General features: G+C 36.8%; 1 protein-coding gene across 2 annotated transcripts in view; it reads left to right on the top strand.

Moving 5' to 3' along the window:
- The window catches only part of LOC149823296 (folylpolyglutamate synthase-like), a 105923-nt gene that overhangs the window by 81295 nt on the left and 11471 nt on the right, over positions 1-13157 (top strand). For both annotated transcript variants that reach the window (XR_016434745.1, XM_090018765.1), the window contains exons 9-11: positions 9402-9448; positions 9590-9667; positions 10340-10492. Coding sequence is in view for 1 of the 2 variants with exons in the window: in XM_090018765.1 (XP_089874891.1) it covers positions 9402-9448; positions 9590-9667; positions 10340-10492 (278 nt within the window). In the remaining variant the exon portion in view is untranslated. The remainder of the gene's footprint in view (positions 1-9401; positions 9449-9589; positions 9668-10339; positions 10493-13157) is intronic.

The following is a 13157-nucleotide window of genomic DNA, read 5'->3' as shown; positions in this document are numbered from 1 at the left end:
GCCGTATGCACCACATGTGAGATATCTGGTCTGGTGATGCTTAGGTACATCAACGATCCTACTAGTTGCCTGTAGGGAGTAGGATCGGAGAGGGGAACACCATCATCAATCTTCATTTTAGCTCCTACTATAGCAGGAGTTTTACAAACTTTATTATCTGTAATACCTGACCTGTCAATAATCTCAGATGCAAGCTTAGTTTGAGATAGAAAATATCCTCTATGAGAGTAAGCTACCTCAATACCCAAAAAATAAGTTAAGAAGCCTAAGTCAGACATTTCAAACTTATCCTTTAAAATGGATTTTATGCTTTTAATCCCTTTAGAGTCGCTCCCAGTTATAAGCATGTCATCCACATAAAGTAGTAGAATGACAATCCCTGCATTAGATTTTCTAACAAACAAAGCAGTATCAGTAAAGCAGGATGAGAGATCATTTTCTAACATTATGGAGTTAAACCTATCATAACAAGCCTTGGGAGCTTGTTTTAAACCATAAAGTGCTTTTCGAAGACGAAACACTTTTCTTTTAGGATACTCAATTCCAGGAGGAGCATCCATATATACTTCTTCGTTTAAATCTCTTTTTAAAAACGCATTCTTAACATCCATCTGATAGATGTTCCATTTATTGATTGAAGCAACAGTTATAAGACATCGGACGATGACCATTCGAGCAACGGGGGCAAAAGTCTCCTCATAATCAATCCCATATTTTTGACCATATCCTTTTGCAACTAAGCGGGATTTATATCTCTCAAGAGACCCATCACTCTTAGTTTTGACTTTAAATACCCATCTACACCCTATTGCTTTCTTGTCTTTAGGAAGGTCTTGAAACTCCCAGGTCTTTGCTTTCTTTAGGGATTCAAGTTCATTATTCATAGCAACTATCCATTCCGGGCTTTTTCGTGCTTCCTCGAAATCCCTTGGTTCTATGTATGAGTGAATGACGCTTAGACAGGCTCTATATTTTGGTGAAAAAGTCTCATATGAGATGAACCTAGAAGGAGGTCTTCTTGATCTTTCGGTCCTACGAAGATTTTCTTCACTTGGAGGGGTAGACTCACTGTCATATCTTTCGAGGGCACTTCTAAAAGTACTCCTATCTCTATGAGAGTAAGTTATAGGATCTCTATGTGGTTCTTCATTGATGTGTTGATCAGAATGAGTTTCATCATTTTGATTAGTTTCATCATCACTAGTATCATCATCTTCAGTTAATAAATCAAACAGAAAAGAATAGTCAATATTCTCGTCATTGGTTTCAAGTTTTTCGAAACCACTAACATTTTTCAAGAAGCTTACATTTCTGGAAACATATAGTTTATCACTCTTAACATCATAACAACGAAAACCTTTATGAGTTTCAGAGTAACCAAGAAAGGCACAAGGAATGGCCTTAGGAGAGAGTTTGTCATTTTTATCAGTAAGGACAAAACATTTACATCCAAAAACCCTTAACCTGCTATAATCAGGTTCTTTTTCATATAATTTTTCAAATGGGGAAATCTTGTTCAAGTTTTTAGATGGAAGTCTATTTATGAGATAGACAGAAGTAAGAGCGGCCTCCACCCAAAGTTTTTTCGGGATATTTTGGGAAATGAGCAAAGTTCGTGTGGTTTCAATAATATGCCTATGTTTTCGTTCAGCCAACCCATTTTGTTGGGGGGTTTTGGGACAAGACTTTTGATGGAGAATTCCATAGTTTTCAAGATAGCTTTTGAATTCATTGGAAAGGTATTCACCACCCGAATCGGTTCTAAAATTTTTTAAATTTCCATTGAATTGATTTAAAACCATCATATGAAATGTTTTAAATGTTGAAAAAACTTCATGTTTATGTTTAAGAAAATATATCCAACTAAACCTAGTGAAATCGTCCACAAAGATAACATAGTAAGAGAAAACTCCCTTGGATATCACCAGAGCCGGATCCCATACATCGGAGTGAACAATTTCAAAAGGTTTTGTTGTAAACATGAATCTTTGAGGAAAAGGAAGACTTCTCATTTTTCCAAGAATACATTCATTACAAACAAAATTTTCATTACAAAGATGCTTAATAAAAGGTAAGTAAGAGATTTTAACAATGTTGGGATGACCCAATCTCTTATGCCATACATGAATATCTTTGTTTTGAGCAACATTACAAAATTGATTCTTGAGAATTTTAAGAAAATCAACATAGTAGAGGTCTCGTCTCCTAGAGCCTTCCCCAATCAATTTCCCGGACTGGCGATCCTGTATCCAACATTTATTAGAAGAGAATTTTATATCGCAACCACAGTCCGAGAGTTGAGAAACGGAAAGTAAATTTAAGTTTAGTTTTGGTATAAGACGAATTTTTGGGATAAAGAAGTCTTGTTTTTCAAAATTGCCCATTCCTTTAATTTCAAGAGGGGTTCCATCCGCCGTTGAGACAAAAGATGGAAGACAATTTTTAGAATAATCAGAAAGAAAACAATGGCTTGGAGTCATATGAAACGAAGCACCGGAATCAAGTAACCAAGATGTCTTACCAAGAGAGGAAGAGGATGACATAGCGGCTCCAGAAATGCCTTCTTTGAGAAGAGGTTGAAGAGCATCCATAATTTGATGAAGCGAAAGAGGTTCATTTGAAGTTGAAGGTCGTTCCTTCGATTGGGATGCTAAAGCCGCGACAAGAAATTTCTTCCATTTGGGACAATTGGGTTTGATATGTCCCAGTTCTTTACAAAAATGGCAAGTTAATTTGCTATAATCTCTCTTGCCATATCGATCATTTTGCCCTTGATTTTTGAAATGGGGCGGTTTGTAGGTCTTCAAATTATTTCCGGGTCTTGACACGGCATTAACCACTTCATAGTCACTTTGAGAAGGTGTAGCAAGGATGCTTGGGTTATTTTTACTAATCCCCATACGTGTTTCCTCACCACTTAGCTTGGTGATGACATCTTCAATAGATGGGGAGGTGAAAGCCGATAGAAGAGAGGACCGAATTTGCTCAAATTCGGGTCTAAGACTATTTAGGAAGTTGAAAAATCGATCTTCCTCTAGTTGTTTGTGCCTTAATTCAATAGCTTCTCCGCTCCATTTTGGTTCGAGCATGGCAAGCTCGTCCCAAATAGATGACAATTCGGCAAAATATTCCCGAATAGATAAATCATTTTGTTGAACAGTCAAGGCTTTCTTTTGGAGATAGTATTTGTGAGACAAGTCCCTTGAAGTATACATTTTTTCAAGGTACAACCAAGCTTCGGAGGCCCTTTTAAACTTAATGATGTTGGCATTGATCTTGGTTTCTACGGACGAAAAAATCCAAGACAATATTTTGAAGTTCTTCATTTCTCACTCATCATGCCTTTTGGAATATTTTTCTAAGGCCTTTTGTCTATCTTCTCCTTCAAGAATCTTAATTTCCCCTTTCTCTATAATAGAAAGCTTGGGTTCGGGTTCCGATATAGAGCCTTGAACGTAACCCCAAAGGCCTTTCCCTTTGATATGGGCTTCCATATTGCCGGCCCAAACATGGTAGTTCGAACCACTAAGTTTAAACCCAAGGGAGAAATGAGAGTCTTTTTCACCCATTAGAGAGAAGAGAAGATGAAAAATAATGCGTACCTTAACGGATTTTCAACCTTTTCTTGACAAAAGTTGCTTCTAAAATATTGCCCGAAGTAAATGCTTCACTCAAAAACTTCACTAGCTTGAGGGCACGTTTTTCAAGATGCTTCACAAGAGACGAGATGCACGATCCTCTTTCTTCCAACGAGGCTCTGATACCATGTGAAAGTATCTCCAATAAGATACTAATATCAAGACCTTAATATTCTTGATATTAAACCCACCACGAAAGCACAATAAGAACACTTTAGAGCACTTGTGCACAAAAAGCACAACCCACAAATAACTCACAAATGCACAAAGGCATAAAAACAATGGAATCGATTTATTGAGAACTTGGGCTTTGACTCAAAGCCATGAGAAATACAAAGGGGTGAAACCCCTATTTATAACAACACAAGAGGGGCCTTGGAGGGGCTCCACTCATAGACGTTGGAGCCCCTCCAACGGTCACAAATGTGACCGTTGGAGAGGGCCCAACGTCTATGTTAGTGGGCCCCCCAAGGTACCTTTTGGTACTTTACATAAAAGAAAATAAAAAATAAAAGAAAAAGAAAACGAAAATAAATTACAATCACATTCATAAATTGAATGTGCGTAAAATGGAGGAAAAGACTAATCTACCCCTACGGCTAAACAAAACAGAAATATATATTTTATATATATAATAAGTAGATACATATACATATATATTAATATATGTATATGTATTACCTTATATATATAAAATATATATATTACATTGAATGATTAGGTATATAATTTAACAGTGACATGAGTGGTTGCACCAGAATTAACATACCAAGTGCCTTGATCATTCTGTTTGATATTCAATTCAGCCAAGACAGATAATAACAACTCTTTGACTTCTCTACTATTCTTCAATATATCTGTTCCCTTTCTTGTCTCCAGTTGCTTTCCTCTATTTTGCGGGTTAAACCAACAATTTGCCTTGATGTGCCCCTTTTTGTTGCATAGAAGGCAGGTAGGTATGGTCCTTTGCCTCTGCAGATTAGGAGGCATACTGGGAGTAGGTAATTCCACGAGTTTCTTGTCCATTCCTCTCTTGACCTCCCCTTTTCCGAGATTCATACCTGCCACATCCTCGACCATAGATAACTTCTGTAGTAAGAACGTCTTGTGCTCCAATGGGGGTGTGAATACCTCTAGAGAATCCCTTCAAAGTCATCTTATACTGTAAGAGCTTAGCACGAAGGTCTTTAAATGTAGGTAAGTCTGACAAACACAGTAAGGAAGTAACCATCGTATGATAATCGAGTCCGAGCCCACTTAAAGTTTGTTGCACCATATCTTTGTCACTGACCACGCAACCCACGATAGCCCAACTGATCTGTGATAGTCTTCATTTTGTTTAAGTACTCCATGACAGTCATGAAGTCCTTTCTCAACATTTGAAACTCTTTCTTTAAAAATAAAACTCTAGCCTGAGAAAACGTCTGAACAGGACGATGCCATAACTGCATAACTGAGCAGTCATCTGGGATTGCCACAAGTACCTCTTGTGACAGAGTGAAAGTGATGTAGGCAACCAAAGCTTGATCTCGCTTCATCCAGGATATATACTTTGAATTTCTGACAAAAGTAATTGAAGTGTCACCCTCTCCATTCTTTCCTTCTTGTGATATGAACTCTGGAGGAATATGAACAGAGTCATTCAGATGCCCAGAAAGATCCTGATTTCTTATGAATGAGATGATTTGTCTCTTCAAGGTTAGAAAATTAAAATTGTTCAGTTTCTCAGACACAAGCTGGTTGAGAAAGTTGGAAGAAAGACCAGATTGAGGAGAAGAAAGTGAATCCATATTCGATGGGAAGCGAAAACTAGAAAGAGTAAGAAAATTTACTTTAGAGCAAACAAAATAAAAATTCAGAACAGATATTTGAATTTAAGAGAACTCAATTGCTTTTTTTTTAATCTGCAGACCCGAGGCAGAAAACTAGTATGCAGTAAAGGACTGTTCTGAAGAAAAATAAGACTTCAATAAGTAAGAAGCACGTTACTTTGATAATAACGTGTTTTCTTTTCCAAATGAGAAGAAGTCCAGGGCAAAGAGGGGAATAGGTTTCAAAGTGATATCAGTCAATCAAGACAGAGCTGAGATCATGTCCAGACCAGAATCTGATCTGACGTCATTTTGAAAAAAAGAAAGAAAGAACGAGTGATTTCAACTTTTGAAATCTTGAAATCACGTATATATGAAATCCGATATTGTGTGATTATGTAAAGTTATTGTTTGGGTGAAATCACGTGCAGCAATATGAAAGAAATACCAATAAGAGAAGAAGAAATCAGGGCAAGAAAAGAATGCTAACGTGAGCAACAATATGAAAGAAAGAACAATAAGAGAAGAAGAAATCAGGGGAAGGAAAAAACAATAAGAGAAGAAGAAATCAAATGCTAACATGAGCAAATCCAAGATTTTGGATTGTGGAATAAAAAAGGAGGAATGATATGAACTGGTAGAGAGATACCTCAGAAGAAGACAAAGATGCTTGACTGGATGCTCATGAGAAGAACACGATCTTCAAGGTTGGATCTTCAACTCTGATACCATGTTAGAAAATGGTATTCTACCATTCAATCACAAGAAGAGGAGTAGAAAGGAGAGAGAGACGTTTGTGGCTGCAGAAAACCCCAAAACCCCAATTAGGGTCTGCGGTATTGGCTTCCCATTAAGTATGTGCTGATACAACTATTAGGGTACGAAAATACCCATTACTTAACAGGTTAAAATTACAGTATGCCATTAATGAGCATGTGCTAAAATAAAACCGAGTTGGGTTTGGATCCGGACATCCAAACCCAGTCGTGAATGACCTTTTTTCATTCCCACCCCCCGCCCCCTCCTGCCATAACAGAACTCTGAGAATTTTTGTTAGCCACTTAACTTTTCTGAGAAAAGTTAAAAATGAACATGAGGTAAGAAGGTATTGTTGCCAACACGTGCTTGATTAGTATCAATCTACCAGCCACAAAGAGGTACCTGGCAATTCCACTTGTGAAGATTTCTAGCTCCTTCATATGTTGCAGTGTTAGATCGTCAATCTAACAACCACAGAGAGGTACCTGGCAATTCCACGTGAAGATTTCTAACTCCTTAATATGTTGCAGTGTTAGATCCTCTCCAATTCTAGTGTGTGGGAATCAATTAGTTGATCTCCTAAGCGAGGCCATTACAAATGTTCTGGTGGATGATTCACTTTTCCTTTATTATCGCAGCAAAAATATTGTAGTCATCCTCCTTTATGTTGATGGTATAATTATTATTGGAAGATTAAACTTTTTAGTTTTTTCTTTATTAAATATTCAAAATAAAATACCTAAGAAAATTGAAATATTTCATGGTTATCACAATTTATAGCACTAATTCAACTGAAGTTATCAACTAAAATATGCATGTGATATGTTACAATGGCTCAATGCGTGTAATTACAGAGGGATGGACACCGGGTCAGACTTCTCATGTCCAAGCTCATTCAAGCCAAGCCTGGGATGGTTTTTGAGACCTAGCTTGACTCGTGGCTCGACAATGTCTTGGTAGTCCCAACGAAAAATAGGTTTGGGCTGCAATCCCCTAGTCTAACTCTTACAAAAGATGGTGGTCTAAGAGTTATCCATGTCTTGACTTGGGCTTGGGCTAGTGTTTTGAGCCTTGTCTCGTCTCATGTTGGGCTACAACCAATTTAAGGGCAGACCCATTGTGCACCCCTAAATTTTGGCTTGACGATGAATAAGAAATTTCCTAATTTTGAAGAACTTTATGACAAATTAAAAAATGTATTAGAATAACAAGGGTGTTGCAATATGTGACTTTCATCAAAGGAGGCAAAGCATATGTGATCAACCAAGCACAAACATTTGTGCATTCTCCCATAGTTGTTCATGAGGCATTGAAACACATTATTAGGTTTAGAAAATGGTTCGGTCAGGTCAGGCTGCCCATAGGCCCTGGAACCACCAGGCAGCACAACTTACCAATGGGTGGTTATCTATAGGTGGAAGAAAACTAGTGCTTTCTACATTATATGAAGCCAATAAGCAAACAACAAATCCATGTGTATATCCCACTGATAGTGAGAAGGATGACTTCCTTTAGGATCCTCTTTCAATCTGAAGGAATAGAGATAGAATTAGATCATTTTTTGAAATATCCTTCTGGATATCCCTCAATGCCTCGGCTATTCACAAAACATAAAGAGCAGATGAATGATCATTTGTCTCTCGGAAAAAAATGAAAGAATTTCTTGGTATCCTACAAGATCAATTCCTTCTTTTTTCTTTGACAGATGGTTAGAACTTCATCTGGTTTCAAATGCAACTAAGGCCATGTTTGTAAGGCATGTGATTTTGTAACTTTCACAGGTTTCTTGTGATTCTGAATCACATTTTAAAACTTTCACAGGGGCATTGCAAACATGGAAAAGTGCAACCCGTGAATGTGATTCCCAAAGTTTTACATAATTCTAACCTTGTATAAAACTTTCACAATCATTAGATGCTTAGCTGTGAATGTGTTAAAGCAGTGACATGATATGACATGACACATTCTCACATGATCTATTTTCACACAAGTCAAATTTACAACCTAAAAGCAAACATGAGCAAGTTAATGCCTCGGGTACAAAACTTTTACAGCTGCAGTAGCCTGTGATCAAAACAAACATGCCCTAAGAGGTTCCCTGAGATCAGAAATTCTAGAAGAAACAACATGTTTTTTGTTTTGTTGTTAAGAAAAGAAAGAAATTGTTAGAGGTGGGCAATGTGGCCCATGTGTGTGTATGTGTGTATATATAACATAATATATATATTTTATATGTGATATATATAACATAAAATATATATTATATATAATATAATATACATATTATATATAATATAATAGGCCTGGCCGGGCTCGATTAGGCTGATGGGCCTAACGGGCGGGCCGTGGGCCGCCGGCCCAAACTGGGATTTTGACCCAGTCCCTCAATTGACGGGCCGAGCTTTGACCTGTTAGGACCAGCCCATTGTCCACCCCTAGCAATAGTTGATGTATTCAAGATAATTGTGTATTTATAATACACACTCGGACCATGTCGGCTTGTGTTGCTCTGCCAAAATCTGAGCGGGGCATCAGCCAATTCAGGTTGCTCTATTCCAAAACCAGGCCCTGGCCCGCCCATTGTCCACCCCTACACATTATGAGGTATCTCAAACAACTCAGTCATGGAATAATCGTTAATCTACACATACAATGTAAATCGGGTTTCCTGATACAAATAACACTAAATACTCATTTAACTCCTTTACTAGACTGTTCCTGTTTCAATTTAAATCTGCCATTATTGAGCTGAATCATTACTAATTATTTAGATTCTTTCTGTTGTTTATCTCTTGGCTTGTTACTGCAATCAATTAGACATGAGTTACTAAAATTGCTGGTTGTTTACCAAAGTACATAAATTTTTCAGAAGAATTGTGTGAGTCTAGCATAGAAATAGGAACTAAAAGTCCTAATTTATTTCTCTTGCTGATGAAACATTGTCCCCATAACGTCTGCTGATAGCGTTGGTTTTTCTGCTTTTTTTTTTAAATTCATTTGACTGTTTTTATTTGCATGTTCATATCATCATATGAGATTGCCAGGAATTAGGAGGCCGGAGACTAATTCCTTGGAAGTGATATGAAGCTGTTTCTGTTTTTACTTGCCAATTTTAGAAGCATTAGTTATAGCCGATCTTCTAGGGAAGAAGGGTTGCATGTATAAAATGTTCACATTTGGAATTTTATTGCAGGCGACACACTTTGGAAAATAGCATCAGAAAAGGCAGGAATTTTCAAGGTACTCTGTCCCTTTGTAGCTAATGGAAGCTGGTTCCAGAATCTCATAATGGTTGATAAGAAACATTACATTTGATGGTCACTGAGTTTTATTCGTTTCTTAGTCTTCTTAAATGGTTTGATATCTTCCCTGATCACAAAGGCAGGAGTTCCTGCATTTACAGTGCCTCAACCTGCTGAAGCGATGATTGTTCTTCAAAAGAGAGCCTCTGAATTGATGGTAATAGTGTTTCCATTTCTTTCTCCAGTTTGTAGATAAAAACGTACATAGAGAAAACAGACAGTTCTATAGGAAGAGAAATGGCCTTAGTACAACTACAATTTGTATATATGACACGGAGAAATGAAGACCTAAACGATTTCACCTTGAAAACTTGTGATAATGAAAAGAAACTGGCTATAGCACTGAAAAGCTTTACTGTTTCTGAACATGTTGAGTCTCTTTGTGCCAAGGAAATGAATAACCTGCAACTTTGGCCTTCTCTTATTCCAGATAACTGATGCACCACGAAATTTGAGGTACTTTGTTTACCTGCCTTGGGTGACTGAATTTATGAGGAACTGGATGCCTGCCTTTTCTTCAAAACAAGGACAACCATAACCTTTCCTAAGGGAATACTCATTACTACCTCCCTACGTGCAATGAGAATTCTAGAAATTCTAATGAATCATGGGGCCCACTAATCATGTTGGTTCCCATGTTTCTATTTTCTAGGATTCTTTACTGCAGAGGATTCCTGTTTTCCTAGTTTCCACAGTCAACCCCTTACCCAAACCCACCTTAAGTTGAAACCATGATGTAAATTGTTTCTCGAAAAAACATTCTAGGCATAATTAAATGATTAAGTGGCAGTTATAGTATAGTCTAAAGGACATTTTTTATTGCTTGCAGATCCCATTGCAAGTTGCAACACCCCTTGATCTGAATAAGTTAGCTGATTTGAAGCTTGGCTTGGCTGGCGACCACCAGTACATAAATGCTGGTCTTGCTGTTTCACTGTGCCATTGTTGGATTGAAAGAACAGGACACTCTAAGGAGATTCTGGTAAGTGTCTGTTCAATTTAAACACCTTTTCTCATCAGTAATTTTGTTTCAATTCATGATTCCTGAGTAGAAGCATCTATTTTTTTTCATAATCTCTCCATATTGTTGAAAATTTTTCGAGTATCTTTTTCATTTTTCTATGGAAGTATGATATTTTAAAGTACATTCCTTTACGTTATGTTGATGTTTTCAATCTAATTTGCTCCATGAACCCTGAAGAGAGGTGCTCACATGCATGTTTGTGTGATGCAGAGTTATGATGTTGCATCAACATGTTAGTCCTAGACATATCAATAGAGTCCCTAGGGACATCCAATCAGTGTATCCTTTGTGAGATTTCCCCATTAAGTTCCACACTATGATACCAATAATCTTTCTTTTGTGGATAACTTTGTCAACATTGCCTTATGTATTGTTTACACCATTTTTTTTTTACATCAGGATCACAAAAATTAGTTTGGTTAAGGGACTAAGAAACTTGTGTTTATTAGCCAAAATAGTGTATGAGATGTGAGATGTAAATCTTTGCAGCTTGATTCATTCCCATCTTCTTGTCTTCATTCCTTGACATTCTATTAGAAATTTGATCAAAACTTTGTTTTTGTTCACATACTAAGATTTGACAAATCACTCCATGATGCCAGTGACATGCTTTTCCCTTTCTATTCATTACATTGTTCTTCTCCTCAATCTAAATCCTCTTTCATGCTTTTATTTCTTCCATATTTCTTGTCTTAGTTTACCTTATGTTTTCAGTCTGATTTATTTTTTTTCAAATTGAGATACACCGTAATCTCTTTCTCATGCCCATTATCTTGGCCAAAACTTTCTCTTTTGTTATTTAATGTCTTTTTCTGCATTGAGGTTCTGGGGTTTCATTCGATATTGTGAATTGGATTTGTACAAGTTACACTCTTTTGGTTATGGGTCTTAATGTTGTAAAATATGTGTCATAGCTCATATAAGCAAGGTACAAATGCAAAGTAATTTACTGTATCTTATCATGCTACAAGTTCTTTGGCCACACATTCTTTTTTGTTTTATATTATCATCTACATTAAGGTAATAAAAAAGTACAACAGGGTGCCCCTTGATATAAAATATGCTACAATGAGTGTCATGAAGGGGCATGGAGTCCAAGACACAAAAAGAAAACAGAAAATAACAATTTCACTAAAACAAATGAAATCCAAATGCATTATCATTTGACTAAACCCAACAAACAATACATAGCAAAGAACAAGAACAAGCGATAAAAAAAATTATTTCTATTAATAAAACATATAGGCATAATTTACAAGGAAACCTCACTACAATCACTCATGCGCACCCCCGCCCCCCTCCACCCACACCCACACTCACCTAACTACATCTGTCACTCTCAACTATACAACAAGTTAGTTAAACAAGCCACTGGGACCATAGTTACAAATATCAGCGATATTTTCAAAATATTGCGATATTATCATTGTATTTTCAACTAACAATCTTAAAGGTAAACTATGATGATATTTTGAAAATATTGCCAATTTATTTATATCACGATAGTTGTAAAAGTATCTTTAACAAGATACTATAATCGATGGAACAATATAAATGTACACACACCAAGAACACTTGGAACACTTGTGCACAAAAGCACAAAACACGAAATCACAAATGTGAAAATGCACTCATAAGTTTCATAAACAATAAAAAGGTTGGGCAATAATCCCCAACACAACACCCTGGAAGCAAATACAAGAGGGAGTGCCCATATTTATAGGGCTTTAGGAGACCTTGGAAGGGGCTCCACATAGTCGTTGGAGCCCCTCCAACGGTCACAAATGTGACCGTTGGAGGGGTTCAACGACTAGTGTGTTGGGCCCCTCCCAAGGTAGGTACAATGTATTAATTAAAAAGAAAAAGAAAAAAGAAATTACAAAAACATATTCATAAAAAGAATATGTGTAAAATACCTAAACTACCCCTAAGACTAAAGTTAGGAATATATATATATTTTATATATATAATAGGTAAATACATATACATATATATAATATATGTATATGTATTACCTTATATATATAAAATATATATAGGAAAATACAAGTTTGATTTACATAATTTAACACCCCCCCTCAAACTTAGGGCAAGATGACCGATAGTTTGCCAAGAAGGAAGTTGAACCGCGGAGCGCACAAGGCTTTAGTAAAGAAATCTGCCAATTGGTATTCAAATGTGACATAAGAGAGATCAATGACTCCCCGGAGATATGCTTCACGAACATAGTGACAGTCCATTTCGATGTGTTTAGTCCGCTCATGAAAGGTGTGATTTTTCGCAATTTAGATTGCACTCTTGTTGTCGCAACACAGCTTGGTGGGCCCTTCAATTGTGATCCCCATGTCTTCCAGCAGTTGATGAATCCAAACAATCTCCATGGTAGTAGTTGTCATAGCACGATATTCGGCTTCAGTTGAGGAGAGCGACACCTTTTGTTGCTTCTTGCATCTCCATGAAATTAGTGAATCTCCTAAGAATACACAAAAACCAGTGGTGGAGTGACGGTTATTTGGGTCACCTCCCCAACCAGAGTCAGTATAAGCAATCAATTTTAAATTGGATGAAGATGACAAAAAAATTCCCTTATTTAGAGTACTCTTTATGTATCTTACGACTTGCA

The sequence above is a fragment of the Nuphar pumila genome, chromosome 10 (assembly GCF_984573655.1).
Source record: "Nuphar pumila chromosome 10, dmNupPumi1.hap1.1, whole genome shotgun sequence".
Taxonomy (NCBI): domain Eukaryota; kingdom Viridiplantae; phylum Streptophyta; class Magnoliopsida; order Nymphaeales; family Nymphaeaceae; genus Nuphar; species Nuphar pumila.
This window is presented reverse-complemented; position numbering and strand designations above follow the sequence as displayed.